The 12,466-nt window shown below is 55.5% G+C and overlaps 2 protein-coding genes across 2 annotated transcripts; one reads left to right on the forward strand and one right to left on the reverse strand.

Annotated features, from left to right (window-relative positions):
* Window positions 1-28: 28 nt before the first annotated feature.
* LOC116642584 (25-hydroxyvitamin D-1 alpha hydroxylase, mitochondrial) lies at window positions 29-3,873 on the forward strand. The gene is made up of 9 exons (XM_032421074.1): window positions 29-223; window positions 865-1,055; window positions 1,575-1,777; window positions 1,857-2,057; window positions 2,144-2,316; window positions 2,524-2,696; window positions 2,902-2,980; window positions 3,265-3,462; window positions 3,760-3,873. The coding sequence occupies exons 1-9, from the start codon at window positions 29-31 to the stop codon at window positions 3,871-3,873; spliced, it is 1,527 nt and encodes a 508-aa protein (XP_032276965.1).
* A 3,589-nt stretch (window positions 3,874-7,462) lies between these two features.
* Window positions 7,463-11,245, reverse strand: MARCHF9 (membrane associated ring-CH-type finger 9). The gene is made up of 4 exons (XM_032420595.1): window positions 10,690-11,245; window positions 9,471-9,626; window positions 8,582-8,774; window positions 7,463-8,319 (listed from the first exon to the last, which is right to left on the reverse strand). The coding sequence occupies exons 1-4, from the start codon at window positions 11,044-11,046 to the stop codon at window positions 7,985-7,987; spliced, it is 1,041 nt and encodes a 346-aa protein (XP_032276486.1). The 5' UTR covers window positions 11,047-11,245; the 3' UTR covers window positions 7,463-7,984.
* Window positions 11,246-12,466: the final 1,221 nt, after the last annotated feature.

Raw genomic sequence — 12,466 nt, forward strand, 5'->3', positions numbered from 1 at the left:
CTCCTTTGCCGGTTCCCTGACCCAGACCATGACCCAGACCCTCAAGCTCGCCTCCAGAGTGTTCCATCGCATCCACTGTGCTCCCAAGCTAGGTGCCTCACTGGGCTCCAGAGGCTCCGACTCAGCGCCCCGGAGCTTGGCGGACATCCCAGGCCCCTCCACGCCAGTCTTCCTTGCTGAACTTTTCTGCAAGGGGGGTCTGTCACGGCTACACGAGCTGCAGGTAGAAGGGGACGTTCCTGGGAATGGAATGCTGGGGAAAGTGGCTTTGACAACACCAGAAAGGACAGACTAGTGCAGAAAGTAGGAGGAGGGCCAGTGAGAACAGATGCCCATGAATTAGAAAAGTTGGGACTGCGGGCGGTGGTTCGACCTGCGCGGGAGTCCATCCCCACACCCAGCAGAAGAGTGCCCTCAAAAAGCGCCTTCTCGCTGTGCGGAAGTCGGGGCCAGGTAGGTCCAGAAGAAGTGCGCGGGAGGCAGAAACGCACAGTACCTTCCCCTCGCGTCCGACTTAAAGCTACAGGCGCTCCTCTTCAGTTAACTGGGGGTTCGTTCTGAGATAGTCCACGTGAGGAGCCTTCAGGGATTTCTTCGCCTCGGCTCAGCCCAGGTGACCTAAGAGAGGTCCTGAATGTCTGCTTTGTGCGGAGTTCCTCCGCTTTGCCCATCACTCAAACTTCCTAGGGATGGGAAGTGGGGGAAAGAAAAGGAGGAAGGGTTTGCAGCATCAGGGCTATAAACTAGCTGGGAGCCAGTGAAGAAACAAGCTCCCTCTTGCAAAGCCCAGCCAACACCCTTGACGGACCAAGCTGGAAGTCCTGGGCCTGGGGTCTCCAGTGTCCACTGTGCCCATTCTCCCAGGTGCAGGGTGTTTCGCGCTTCGGGCCTGTGTGGTTGGCCAGCTTCGGGAGGGTGCGCACTGTGTACCTGGCGGCCCCTACACTCGTCGAGCAGCTCTTGCGACAGGAGGGGCCCCGGCCCGAGCGCTGCAGCTTCTCACCCTGGGCAGAGCACCGTCGCCACCGCCAGCAGGCTTGCGGGCTGCTCACCGCGTGAGTCCTCTCTGGCCCCAACACCCAAACGCCCAGCTGCGTCCCTCTCCTGTGGCTGGTCTGGAAACAGTCTGTCTCGGGGTGTGGAGGGAGGTTGGCCTTTTCCCCCAACCGTCTGATAAATTGGGCTTCCCACCCCAGCCTGTTTCGTTTAGGCTCAGGTAGAACCCCGCCTTTGTCCCCCACCCATCTCCTTGTCTTTGGAGTCCGCAATCCTGGAAATCCGCGGAAGGGGCGAAGGTACCAGGACCTAGAGGGAATGTGAGATTCCGTGACTCAAGTTACCCAGGAACCCAGCCCCCCACCCCCCCGCCCCGGGGCCAGGAAATGAGCAACGAGGAAGGGGGACGGAAAGCCGGCGCAGGCAGGAGCAGGTTTTTGTACCCCAAGGGAGCAGCCGCAGTCCTTTTCCTGGCCACCCCAGCCGAACTCGCTCCATCTTCACCGCCGCCAGCCCCGTCGGGCCGCCTCCACACACCCTCATCCGCCCTGACGCGCCCCCTCTCTGCACACCCGCAGGGAAGGAGAAGAATGGCAGAGGCTCCGCAGCCTCCTGGCCCCGCTGCTCCTCCCGCCTCAAGCGGCCGCCCGCTATGCCGGGACCCTGGACGACGTGGTCCATGACCTTGTGCGGCGACTGCGGCACCAACGGGGACGTGGGGCTGGGCCGCCCACCCTGGTTCGGGACGTGGCAGGAGAGTTTTACAAGTTTGGACTAGAAGGTGAGTCCCAAGACAGGGGCAAGCGTGGGAGGCCCCCGCCTGGTCTCCCGGTGCCCTGACAGCGCCCCCTCCCGCCCAGGCATAGCCGCGGTGCTCCTGGGTTCCCGCCTGGGCTGCCTGGAGGCCGAAGTGCCCCCAGACACAGAGACCTTCATCCGCGCGGTGGGATCGGTGTTTGTGTCCACGCTGTTGACCATGGCGATGCCCGGCTGGCTTCACCGCCTCGTGCCCGGACCCTGGGGCCGCCTCTGCCGAGACTGGGACCAGATGTTTGCCTTTGGTAAGGCACGGAAATGAAGTGGGGATAGGGGAACATAAAGCTGTTCAGGGATGGTGAGGCACCCCTGTACCTTCTCCCCCACACAGCCCAGCAGCACGTGGAGAGGCGAGAGGCTGAGGTAGCCTTGAGGAGCAAGGGAAAGCCTGAGGAGGACATGGGATCTGGGGCACACCTGACCTACTTCCTGTTCCGGGAAGAGTTGCCTGCTCCGTCCATCCTGGGCAATGTGACGGAGCTGCTACTGGCTGGAGTGGACACAGTGAGGTTCTTCTCCATGTTGGGAGCCCCACTTCCAGAGCTTAGCCTCTCCAGTTTCAGGGGCCACTTTGCTGCTGCAGGGGATCCACTATGACCCTTTCGGCCAGCTTGACTTAACACCTCCTGAGCTCCAGACTGCCTCATATTCTGCCCCCCTTTACTGGGTGTCCACTCTCAACACCTCTGAGGCTCTCAACTGTCCTCTCAGGTATCCAACACACTCTCCTGGGCTCTGTATGAACTCTCTCGGCACCCCGAAGTCCAGAAAGCACTCCACTCTGAGATCACAGCTGCCCTGGGCCCTGGCTCCAATGCCCACCCCTCAGCTGCTGCTCTATCCCAGCTGCCCCTGCTGAAGGCAGTGGTCAAGGAAGTGCTAAGGTGAGGGGACGGGAGAGGAGAAGCTAAAGAAAATGTTGGGAAGGGCTGGGGAAGCAGATGGTAAATGGGAGCGGGGAGAGCGAGCAGAGGAAAATAGTACCTACTCCTGGCCAAGAATGGGTTTGGACATAGGAGGCTTGGGGACAAGAGGGAGGCTACAGCCCCCAGCCTCACCTTGCTGTTTCCCTCTTGTTCTGCAATCCAGACTGTACCCTGTGGTACCTGGAAATTCCCGTGTCCCAGACAAAGACGTTCGTGTGGGTGACTATGTTATCCCCAAAAATGTGAGTAGAGCCTATGGGCCCCTTTTGTTAAGCCATCCCTCACCATCTTGGGCCCCATCCTGTTCTCAAACACTGCATATAAGCCCTTCACCTTCCCTTTGGCCTGAATGCCTCTCTCCGGGATGTAACGGGGCAGTGGAGAAATCATTCCAAAAGTAGCCCCAGAAAATTTACCCCCTCACCAACCAGAGCCCGCCTTTGCTCCAATCCATATATCCTCTTTTCCATGGCCCTCCCTGCATTCGTGGGCCCAAACTGACAAGTTTATGTTCTTTCCCCATCAGACGCTGGTCACACTGTGTCATTATGCCACTTCAAGGGACCCTGCCCAGTTCCCAGAGCCAAATTCTTTTCGTCCAGCTCGATGGCTGGGGGAAGGTCCAGCCCCCCACCCATTTGCATCTCTTCCCTTTGGCTTCGGCAAGCGCAGCTGCATGGGGAGACGCCTGGCAGAGCTTGAGCTGCAGATGGCTTTGGCTCAGGTGAGTGATCTCGACATACCTTCCCCAGACATGAGAGACCCTAACCCTCTAAAGCCGTGAGCTCTTCTGACAAGCATAGCAAAATATATGACTTGGTAAACCTAATCCTCTGAAATACAGCAATCCTGTTTTAAGCTACAGAGTGAGCAAGGGTATTTGGACTATTTTTTTCCCCCTGCCATAATCCCTTAAGAAATTCCCTACTGACCACAGGTGTCATTTCAATATCGACCTAACCAATCAAACCCACCATTGTAGACCCCTCCCAAAGTGATAGCCTTCTTCCTCCCTTTCCAGATCTTGACCCACTTTGAGGTGAAGCCTGAGCCAGGTGCTGCCCCAATCCGACCCATGACCCGGACTGTCCTGGTACCCGAGAGGAGCATCAACCTACAGTTTGTGGACAGATAGTCTCATGGAAGGAGGCTATCATCATCACCCTTTCTCTCATTGTAGGGATTTATTAGGCACAAGACCAAGAGATATGTATTCCCCCTGAGACCTGTCTATTTGACCAGACTGGTTAGAAGGACACTAGCAAACTGCTTGAGGCAGCCCTGACCAAGGTGTGAAATGTGCCTTGGCCTGACCCATCAGGCCCTGTGAAAACCATAGTCCCTCTGCCTACTCAGCTTTTCTCCTGGTCTTATCATATGCATCCTTCAAGGGCCAGCTTAGATCTTAATAATGTTGGGTGGCCTGAGGAAGGATTCAACCACTGCCCTTTTGGGGCTTCCACAGTGTTCAGGAGCTGCTGGGTAAGCACTTATCACCACGTGAGCTCAGTAATTATGCATCTGGTCTGCACCTGGTTGGTCTTCCCTTCTTGCATGTGAGCTCTTTGAGAGGAAGAATGAGACCTTATTCAGTCTTTATATCCCCTAATTGGGTGATGCCATACGGGTTCTCAAATTGAATCTGGACCATGTGGCAGAAGGGATAAGCAGCTTACCAGACTCTGTCTACTCTTCTTCCTCATCTTGCCCCTGGCAAGGTGAGTCTGCCCTCACCTGGTTTATGATGTTTTAAAACTCTCCTTGACTCTCTGGTCACTATTAGGGGTTCGTTTGTCCCACCATTTAGTTCCTGGGCAGACATCTTTTGGCCTCATACCTGCTTAAGCCTTCCTTTTATATATTGGAATTTTTTAATATTCATAGTTTTGAAATAAAAGAATGAAATGTTCCATCCTTGGTTTTTGACTTACTTCTCTTCCACAAGTCCTGGAGGCAAGACCCTCACCAAATCCCCTACTTTGATTTATCTGATCCTGGGAGTGACCTCCATAACAATGGGAGGTCTAGACACCTGGGAGAGTGGTTTGCATCACAAACCCAACACTGTTCTGTCTGTACTGGGAAGAGCCAGAGTCTGGCTCCCTGTAAGAGATTAAGGGGGTGGTGGTGAAAAGTAACACCAAGGGTTAGCCTTTAAAAATGGGTTGGGGAGCTAGGGATTTGCAGAGATGGCCAGAGGCAACAGACTCTTTGGTGGAAGTGCTTTTGGAACCTGGACTGCCAGGACCAAAGGATATCTGCCCTCTCTGGAAAAGTTGCTCCGAGGTAATTTCCTTCAGAGAAAGACGGATACATGCACAGAAGTGAAGTCAGACAGACGGGATGAAAGCCGAGTGTGGGGGTGGCCGGAAGCCCTGGGGCACTGAGGCAGAAGTGGGGAGGGCAGAAGGAGCCTCTGTTTCCCTGAGTCAGCATTCTCTGGCCCCCCAGAGTCTGGGCACAGTTCTCCCCTTGTGATGTATACGGATTAACTCATCTTCCATACAAATCAATCTCTCAGCACACTTCCCACAGCCCCTCCCTAGCCTAGATTGCCCTCCCCATGTCAGGACTTGCCCCCTGCCTCCTCCTCCTCCACAAGCCTGGCCCCCTGCCCTAGGCAGGGCTCCCTGACCACAGAGGCTGTCTGCCGCTGGGCCTTCCGAGGGCATCTATCTTTGTAAGATGTACAGAGGGGCACAGTATGCCTGAGGCCTTGTGCAGAGACCAAGGTTTGTGTGCCCTTACTGCCCCACCTCTCAACTCCTCTACCATATTCTGTGTCCACCCCCACTCCCCTATCACTAAGCTTAACCTGAACCAAACTGACCTGATTTTTAGCAGATCTGAACTTTGAAGGAGAATAAAGCCCAGCTTCCTCTCACATTCTTTCCCCTGGAATCAGTGATGAGAATTCTGTACACCCACATTCCTCACTGGGCAAGTACGACTGATCTACTTGAGGAGGGTAGCAGTTCCCATCACCCTTTTGTGACAAGAATCTCTTTAAGTTGGAAAAAGGGAAGGAGAAGGGACCATACTGATTGCTGGTCCTAACCCCTATATCAAGCAAGACCTCCCATGGTACTGAAAGGGAGGGAAACATACTGTCTCGCCTGGCCCAGTTTTAGGACCCAGAGTGGAATCGGAGAGGGTGTGTTTGTGTGTGTATGTTCTTTGGCATGTCTAAGCTTCCATGGAGGGCCATCATGAGGGACAGTCTGGGCTTGGCACAAGAAACCCCACCTGTGGCATACCCACCGGTCATATTTGCCAGGATAGGTAATAGTAGTCACTCTGATTTGCTGTCTCCCTTCTGGCACCCACCAGCTATTTTGTGAATAGCAAATCAGGAAAGTCTGGCCCTTCTGTCTTCCCAGGTGGAGAATATGGAGGGTTGTCTCTCTAGGGAAACGATATCCCACTGGAAAAAAATGGAGCACTTGGCCTCTGTCCCCTCTTTTTGATCTCCTCAGAGGTTAGAAGTGATACACCTCAATACTTCCAGGGACTCAAACCTGAGTCTGCCTTCAATGTGAACATTCCCAGGCAAGTCTGAGTGCCAGCACCATGGACAGCAGCCAAGACTCCACCTTTCAGAGAAGGACAAAGGAAGACCATTTCCAGGGCAAGTATGTGTGACCTTTAGTAGAGAAGCATTTCCCCCAAAACATCCCCAGGGAGGAGGCAGAGCAGAACCTTCCTGAGAAAAGGACCAATAATAGGAAAGGCGTCTGGATCTGACTTAACAATGTATGAAGTAATTATTTTAATTGCTGATGAATAGTTCACTTAAAAGACACCATCATTCATATAATACACAGCCCCAAGGCCTCAGAAGAAAGGGTGAAGGCCTCAGGTTGACCCACATTTTAACCAGTCCTTCCCAAACCCTTTCTCTATAAACAACAGCCCTCTACACAGCTGCCTCCAGGCACAATACTTCCTAGTTAATACCACTAGCTGGGGCACAGGATCAGACCTGTGACCCTGAACTGCCATAGGAGTAGCTTAAGCTGGGGTTGGAGATTCATAACATTGGGACATTCTGTCTGTCTCACTCCAAATGAGTCCAAATTCATTTCACACCACTTCCCTGGGTACGCACATTACCTGGGAAGGACTAATAGAACCCACAAGATCCCCAGAGCAAGAAGGATAGCTCCATCCTTCCCCAGCCCCGTGTTTAGGGGGTTGGAGGAGCTCTCATTTTTGCAAATAACCACCATCCTTCACATTTGCAATATCCATTTCCCCTCATATTTCCATTTCTATTATGATACTCAACACAAATTTCCAAGGCTCTGTGCAACTCCAGATGAAAAAACACATTCTGGAATTTGTTAACCAGCTACTATTTGAAATAAATGGACCATCAACTAGTCTAGAAATCTTATTATGCCATCACTAATTTTCTTTGCAATGGCATTCAACCTGTCCCTCATTTATCCTCATTCCAACCCTATGAGGTAGACAGGAAAACCACGGCGGAGAGATTTTTTTTTTTCTTCTAAATCATACAACTTGCAGGTGGCAGGTCCACCCCTTAGATACCTCTGAGCACTGCCACCTAGCAGCCACTGTGAATTATTCGCCAGCAAGTGGGAGTCACACCTCCAACTCAGAACCCACTGCTGCATTTGGGATTTGCAACCTCTGCAGAGAAACCTCCCCACACCTCCCAACCCTCCAGAAAAGCCCCAGATGAGAAAGGAGTCTCCACGTGCATATAAATGATTCTTTATGCCCTCCCCCCATGCAATGGGGGGTGGAGCAGGGGGAGGTCCCCCCGCCCTCATGCAGGGAACGGGAGGTCAATGTATACTAGTCTTATTGCCAGCTGCCCTGTGGCCATGGGGTGGGGAATGGGGGGTCTACAACCCCTTTCTTCTGGCATTGGTCCCCCTTCACCAAGTCACCATGGTGGAGCTGGGGGGCTGGAGGCCCTAGGAGCTGAGGTAAGGACGGTTCTCTAGGGAAGAAAAGGTGCTCTCCCCACCTGCCCACTGGCTGCCCCAGGATGAGTGTGAGGAGCTATCGGTGGGGACTGGAATGTCATCCAGGTGTCTCTACCCAGTGGGTAGTAGAGGCCAGACAATGTCTCCAGCTTGAGGCTGCCCACAGAGATCCTCAGTGGTGGGGGCAGTGTGCCCCAAACACCTTGTCCAGGTGGTACCTCCAGCAGCCATGACAGGTCATCTCTGGCCGATGCATCGACTCAAGATCCCTGCTCCTGAAGTTCAGTTTCAGACCGTGGTGACCCTCATGACAACCTCTCGGCCAGAATGGGAACTGGAACGGGCGTCTGGTGGCCGCAGCTGTCCAAGGAGGTGCAGGATTGTGTAACCACAGCGCTGAGGCAAGAGCGTCCGCATGCGCTGGGCAGCCGGGGGGCGGCTGGTGGCCCCAGAGAGGGGGCCCGTCCGTGAGGTCCTGGGGCCCGGCTTCCCTGCCGTCCCTCCCCCTGCATCTCCTCCTATGTCCTTGGTCTTGTCATAATTCAGGACCTTCCACTGCTGGTTCACTGCCTGCCAGCGCTTGAAGATGCGGTAGACGGAGGAGCCTTCGTGGACGATGAGGCCTGAGCAAAAGGGAGAAGAAATCCAGGGTCACCTGCTGCCCAGACATAGGCCAAAGGTACTTAAGCAAGTATTTCTCCAGAGTGAGGAGATGGGGTCTGTAAAAGGCCTGAGGAAGCAGGGAAGGGAGAGGCACCAAGATAGCCTAAGAGGCTCCCAATCGTAGAAGATGTGGCTGTGGAGCTGAGGGAATGGGCAAGGAAAGTTAAGTGTGTGAGCTGCAGGAGGACACTGAGCAGGTAAGGGGGAGAGAGGGGCCCTCACCTATGCAGACGACATCCATGAAGCCATACATGCCGTAGCAGATCTGAAAGAGCAGATCCTGCCGTTGCCACTTGGCTGAAGGGCTGAGTGAGGACCAGATGAGCCAGGAGATGCTGGCGACGAGGAAGAGCGAGCCCAGGACTATGGCTGCGATCTGGACCTTCTCGATGACCGTCAGGGAGATGGCCTGCCACTGTGTGGGAGAAAGGGCTCCAAAAAGTCACAGAAAGAGAAGGAGGGCCAGGTGATGAGTGGCCCTGAAGAGGAAGATGCTCCAGAGCCTTCCTGAAACCCTTCAGGCAGGATTAGCAATCTGTCTCCTCTGTGCCCTGATCAAACATAGTATGGAGCACTTTTCACATTGTTTGAGACCATTTGTCTTATTTTAGGAAGGCAGGATCAGGCAAGTGCTCTGACCAGACCATCTAGGTTTGAATTCCAAATCCTAACTCCATCACTTACTTGCTGAGTAACTTTGGGAAGGTTTTTATATCTCTTTGAGCATCAATATCCTCATCTTTAAAATGGAGATAATAATGGCACATAACTAATAGGATTATTATGAAGCTTAAATGAGTTACTATACACCAAGAGTGTAACACATAGAAAACACACCATGTTTGCTATCATCATCATCTTCTGCTGCTGCCTTTTTTTTTTTTTTTTTTTCTGTCTCAGTGCCTAGAACAGTGCCTGGAATACAGGTGGCACCCAATAAATGTGAATAAATGAAGGAAGGATTTACAGGCAGACAGGAGATTGTGATAACAGTGGGTAGGGGTAACTTTGAGGAAAGATGAAACAGATAAATAGGCTCCCTGGAGAGTCCCTGATTCTGACTGCTGAAAGGCCTTTGCCCCCGTCTGGAAGTTCTCTCCTTGCACCTCACCTGCAGCGGGTTCTTGGTGCTGATCGCCAGGACCTGGTACTTGAAGTAGCAGAGCTCACAGCTCCAGGAGCCCCTCTCACTGATCCAGCGGATGAGGCAGGGCTGGTGTGTGCAGCGCACTGAGCCGTCGCAGCGGCAGGGGCTCAGGAGCTCCCCCTGGAGGAAGAGTGAGGAGGGTCCCCGTCAGCTGTCACCACCCGACCCCACTCCTCTCCAACCCGAGAAGGAAACCCCTCCAGATCAGTCATTCCCCAACGTTAAAAAAAACAAAAAACAAAACAAAAAAAAACACCTCAAGCCTTTCACCCAAAATAGGGCAAGAGGCTAAAGCCACAGCAAAAAAGAAAAAAGAGCTGAAGGTAAACTTCCCTGACCAAACAGACGAAGGATAAAAAGAAATGGGGTGGGGGTGGGGGGGAATGACTGGGTCTCCTCCTTTCCTAAAATTTGGGGAGGGTGCTCTTTAAGGCTTCCCAAATGGAAAGCTACCCCTTAGGATCTGGAGGGACGGGAGGGTCAGAGCTTTTGAGCCATGCCTTCCTCCTCCTTTCCATCGCTGTAAAGTATTTCACACGTGTGGTGCAGACTGGGATGGGTTATTGTCCTCAGTCCCAAGTATCAAAAAGCGGGGAGAAATCCTGGGTGTGGGAACGGAGGGTGTCCCCCTTTAATCAAGGAATAATTTCTCATGACAGACACCCCCCACCCCCCAGCACTATCCCGGGACAACTTTGTCCATAACATTTAAACAAAGAGTACTCTTTGGAATGAGATGGAAAGTTACGGAATGGGAAGTGAAGAAAAGTGCCCCATGGAGAGAAATATTGAGTGAGAGGCAAGGGCGCCAGCAGGGCCCCTCCCTTCAAAGGGGGAACAGAAGCACTCTGCCCACCTCCGAGTGAATAGGCCCCTCAGCCTACAGAGACCCTGGGGTGAGAGAAGTGGGGCAGAAAGGCTGTCCCCGTTAGTGGGTGAGAGGGATTTGGAGCCCTCCCAGGAGAAAGCCCCACCCTTTCCCTGGAAACTCCTGACCCCCTCCACCCCAAACGTGCGCTCCCGGACTCTCCAGCCAAGCCCCCCCAGCCGCACCCGGTACCCACTCTGGGTCCTGGGTCCCGCCCTGCCTCCTCAGGCCCCGCCCCCTGTTCGTGGTCGGCCAGGGCGCCCCAGGTGCGCGCGCCCCCACCCCTCCCCGCCCCGCCCGGTGCCCAGGCCTGACCTGCTCCGGGCCCTGGAAGCAGATTCGGCACTGGGGGGTTCGGAGCCCGCTGTCCAGGCTGCTGCTGAGCGACAGGGCGTCCAGCGCGCCCGGGGGCGGCGGCGGCGGCGCGGGCGGCGGCGGGGGTCCGGCCCGCGGCTCCTTGTCGCCGGCCAGGCCCCGGGCCCGCGGCTCCGACCCGTAGTACTCCTCTTCGTCGCCGTCGCCGTCCCGGGTCGAGCAGCCGGCGAAGGGCGCCCAGCCGCAGCCGCCTCCCCCGCCCCCCCGGGGCTGCGGCTCGGCCCGGGGCCGCCCCCCGCCCGTCAGCACCAGCAGCTTCAGCTCGTTCAGGAACATGCGGAGCCGAGACTTGAGCATCGTCCGGGCTCCGGGGGGGCGGGAGGCGGTGTGCAAGGGGGGCTCTCGGGCGGCGGGGGGGAAGGGAGAGGACAAGGCCGGGAAGGGGGCGCGCGCTGGAGAGCCGAGCCCGGCCGGGGTCTTCGGGGCCTGAGAGCGCCGTTTACTGCTACCACAGCCGGGGTTCCGGGGCTTGCGGGGCCGAGAGGGCTGGTGGCCCGGGGGCGGCGGGGCGGGCAGCCATGGCCGGGGCAGGGGGCGGGGAGGGGGACCTCAAGGTGCCGCGCCCCACGGGTCCGGGTCTGGAGCGGGCCGGGCCCCGGGGGTTACGCGCCCCAGTCCTCCTGCGGCGGGGCCGCCCCCCATCGCCGTCCTGCTGGCCCCAGTCCCGCTCAGGTTCCCGGCTCCGGCTCGGCTCGGCCCGTGCGCTCGGCGGTGGCAAATGGCGGCTCCTTCCGGCGGCGGCGGCGGCGGAGACCCCCCCGGAGCGGCGGGCGGGCGGGGCGGGCGGGGCGGGAGCCGGGGAGCCGGTGAGGGATGGAGGGAGGGGCGGGGCGGGGAGCGGGAGAAGAGAAGTGGCCGCGGCTGCGCATCCCCGCCCTGCCCCGCACGAGCAGGTGTCCCCAGAGGCGGGGGCGAGTGTGCGAGCCCGGGGGAGGGTGGAGGGAGGGGAGTGGCCAAGGAAGGGGGGTGTACACACGGGTAGGAGAATAGGTGTGTTAATGGGGGTCTGGGGGAGGGGTGGTGAGCGGGTGAGAATGGAAGGTGAGTGGTCAAAGACACAGGTGCACCAGGGAGGGAGAAGCTTGTGCAAGATGGGAGTGTGCAAAGAAAGAACTATGCAAGGGTCTGAGGTGTGAGGAAGGTGAGCAAGAGATGGACTCAAGCAATAAACACTTTTACACAAAAGACCGAAAAGTGTGCACGGTGTGGGACAGTGGAAAACAGATGAATGTGTAAGGGATGCAATCGGATTGTATGAAAAACAGAGTGTGTAATTGTAATGAGTGAGGAAGGTGAGTGAGCAAGGGAGACAAGAGTGCTAAAGGGATGAGACTGTCTTTCCTGGTACTCTCCTGCCCCACCACACTACATTGAAGTGAATACCACACACACACCTACACACACGCAGCTTTTTGGTTTTGCTTTTACGGAGGCCTTGACCTAAGAACCAGCTCTTCCCCCTCATCACATTATTTCTGCCTTACACTTATGTCCTCCCTCTCCAACGCTGAGGGAAAAGGGATTCCAGAGGAGCCCTCTGGGTCAAACACACTGGAAAAAAATTAATTAGTGAAAGAGTAATTAACAGGAGAAGGGAGGGTATGGAACGAGGGACAGACTGCCAAACAAACTCTCCTCAAGAAAAGAGATTAAGGAGAGTAATGCTTTTATAAAGTATTCAAATGTTTTGGATGGATGGATGAATGAATCACACAGG

The sequence above is a fragment of the Phoca vitulina genome, unplaced genomic scaffold, assembly GCF_004348235.1.
Source record: "Phoca vitulina isolate PV1807 unplaced genomic scaffold, GSC_HSeal_1.0 scaffold23, whole genome shotgun sequence".
Taxonomy (NCBI): domain Eukaryota; kingdom Metazoa; phylum Chordata; class Mammalia; order Carnivora; family Phocidae; genus Phoca; species Phoca vitulina.

Coding starts and splice junctions, on each gene's coding strand:
- LOC116642584 (XM_032421074.1), top strand. CDS start 29: ATGACCCAGACCCTCAAGCTCGCCTCCAGAGTGTTCCATCGCATCCAC. Junction 2,317..2,523: donor TACTGGCTGGAGTGGACACA/GTGAGGTTCTTC, acceptor CTGTCCTCTCAG/GTATCCAACACACTCTCCTG. Junction 2,981..3,264: donor ACTATGTTATCCCCAAAAAT/GTGAGTAGAGCC, acceptor TTTCCCCATCAG/ACGCTGGTCACACTGTGTCA.
- MARCHF9 (XM_032420595.1), bottom strand. CDS start 11,046: ATGCTCAAGTCTCGGCTCCGCATGTTCCTGAACGAGCTGAAGCTGCTG. Junction 9,627..10,689: donor GCTTCCAGGGCCCGGAGCAG/GTCAGGCCTGGG, acceptor CTCTTCCTCCAG/GGGGAGCTCCTGAGCCCCTG. Junction 8,320..8,581: donor CATGGATGTCGTCTGCATAG/GTGAGGGCCCCT, acceptor CCTTTTGCTCAG/GCCTCATCGTCCACGAAGGC.